This window comes from Myotis davidii, unplaced genomic scaffold (genome assembly GCF_000327345.1).
Source record: "Myotis davidii unplaced genomic scaffold, ASM32734v1 scaffold223, whole genome shotgun sequence".
NCBI classification, from domain to species: domain Eukaryota; kingdom Metazoa; phylum Chordata; class Mammalia; order Chiroptera; family Vespertilionidae; genus Myotis; species Myotis davidii.
Genome location: NW_006294609.1, coordinates 1,633,324 through 1,634,820, shown reverse-complemented (window position 1 = coordinate 1,634,820; position 1,497 = coordinate 1,633,324). Strand labels below are relative to the sequence as shown.

At 68.9% G+C, this 1,497-nt stretch overlaps 1 protein-coding gene and 1 long non-coding RNA gene across 6 annotated transcripts in view; one reads left to right on the top strand and one right to left on the bottom strand.

Annotated features, from left to right (window-relative positions):
* Positions 1 to 1,497, top strand: part of PPM1F (protein phosphatase, Mg2+/Mn2+ dependent 1F) — a 28,688-nt gene that overhangs the window by 17,763 nt on the left and 9,428 nt on the right. For 3 of the 5 annotated variants that reach the window (XM_006768866.2, XM_015567318.1, XM_015567317.1), the window contains 2 exons: positions 22 to 111; positions 1,043 to 1,231. In XM_006768866.2, the coding sequence (XP_006768929.2) occupies positions 22 to 111; positions 1,043 to 1,231 (279 nt within the window). The remainder of the gene's footprint in view (positions 1 to 21; positions 112 to 1,042; positions 1,232 to 1,497) is intronic. The other 2 variants (XM_015567319.1, XM_015567316.1) reach the window with 1 other exon arrangement.
* LOC107183953 overlaps positions 1 to 1,497 on the bottom strand; it is a 20,984-nt gene that overhangs the window by 15,646 nt on the left and 3,841 nt on the right. The window lies entirely within an intron of this gene.

The window sequence follows — 1,497 nt, the reverse complement described above, 5'->3', positions numbered from 1 at the left end:
CAGCCGCAGCGGCAGTGGCTGGTCTCCATTCATGCCATCCGGAACACTCGCCGCCGGATGGAGGACCGGCATGTGTGCCTTCCGGCCTTCAACCAGCTCTTTGGCCTGTCGGTGAGTGCTCCACCTCCTGGGCCCCAGGGCGGCTCAGAGGCCAGTGTCCCCAACCAGGACAGCCTAGGAGGGCTCGCACAGGGCGTGGGGGTGGGAAACCACTCTGGGTGCCGAACAGAGCTTCCCACCAGAGCCGAGGCAGGAGTGATGCCTACAGCTTCCGTCTGCAGGTCAAGGTGCTGGACATCTCTCAAAGCCCTTCCAGCTAGCGCCTGACCCCTCCAGCCAGCGCCTGACCCCTCCAGCCAGCGCCTGACCCCTCCAGCCAGCGCCTGACCCCTCCAGCCAGCGCCTGACCCCTCCAGCCAGCGCCTGACCCCTCCAGCCAGCGCCTGACCCCTCCAGCCAGCGCCTGACCCCTCCAGCCAGCGCCTGACCCCTCCAGCCAGCGCCTGACCCCTCCAGCCAGCGCCTGACCCCTCCAGCCAGCGCCTGACCCCTCCAGCCAGCGCCTGACCCCTCCAGCCAGCGCCTGACCCCTCCAGCCAGCGCCTGACCCCTCCAGCCAGCGCCTGACCCCTCCAGCCAGCGCCTGACCCCTCCAGCCAGCGCCTGACCCCTCCAGCCAGCGCCTGACCCCTCCAGCCAGCGCCTGACCCCTCCAGCCAGCGCCTGACCCCTCCAGCCAGCGCCTGACCCCTCCAGCCAGCGCCTGACCCCTCCAGCCAGCGCCTGACCCCTCCAGCCAGCGCCTGACCCCTCCAGCCAGCGCCTGACCCCTCCAGCCAGCGCCTGACCCCTCCAGCCAGCGCCTGACCCCTCCAGCCAGCGCCTGACCCCTCCAGCCAGCGCCTGACCCCTCCAGCCAGCGCCTGACCCCTCCAGACAGCGCCTGACCCCTCCAGCCAGCGCTGATGAGAGCCTTGGCTGGGTCACGGCCTCGGCCAGGCATGGGGCCAGGAGGGCGGTAACCCCGCTCTTTCCCAACCAGGACCCCGTGGATCGCGCCTACTTCGCAGTGTTTGACGGTCACGGAGGAGTGGATGCCGCGAGGTACGCCGCTGTGCACGTGCACGCCAACGCTGCTCGCCAGCCGGAGCTGCCCACACGCCCCGAGGGAGCCCTCAGAGAAGCTTTCCGGCGCACCGATGAGATGTTCCTCTGGAAAGCCAAGCGAGAGGTGAGGACAGGTGACCGGTGGCTCCGGGGAGGCCCGGCCCTGCGGAGGGGTAGAAGCTCAGTGGTGCTGGAGAGTCCTCACTAAACGCTGCTGGCGGTCACCTCATTTTGTTCTTAGAGCCAGCGGGGCTTGTTTTTAACCTGAATAGAAGCAACATGAAGCTTGCCGCGGGTGCAGCCTGGCCCTGCCGCGTGGACCTGCCCCACTGCGGAGGGTGTGCCTCCTCGTGGGGAAGACAGACCGGCAGTGTTAGGATGTGCTCGGGG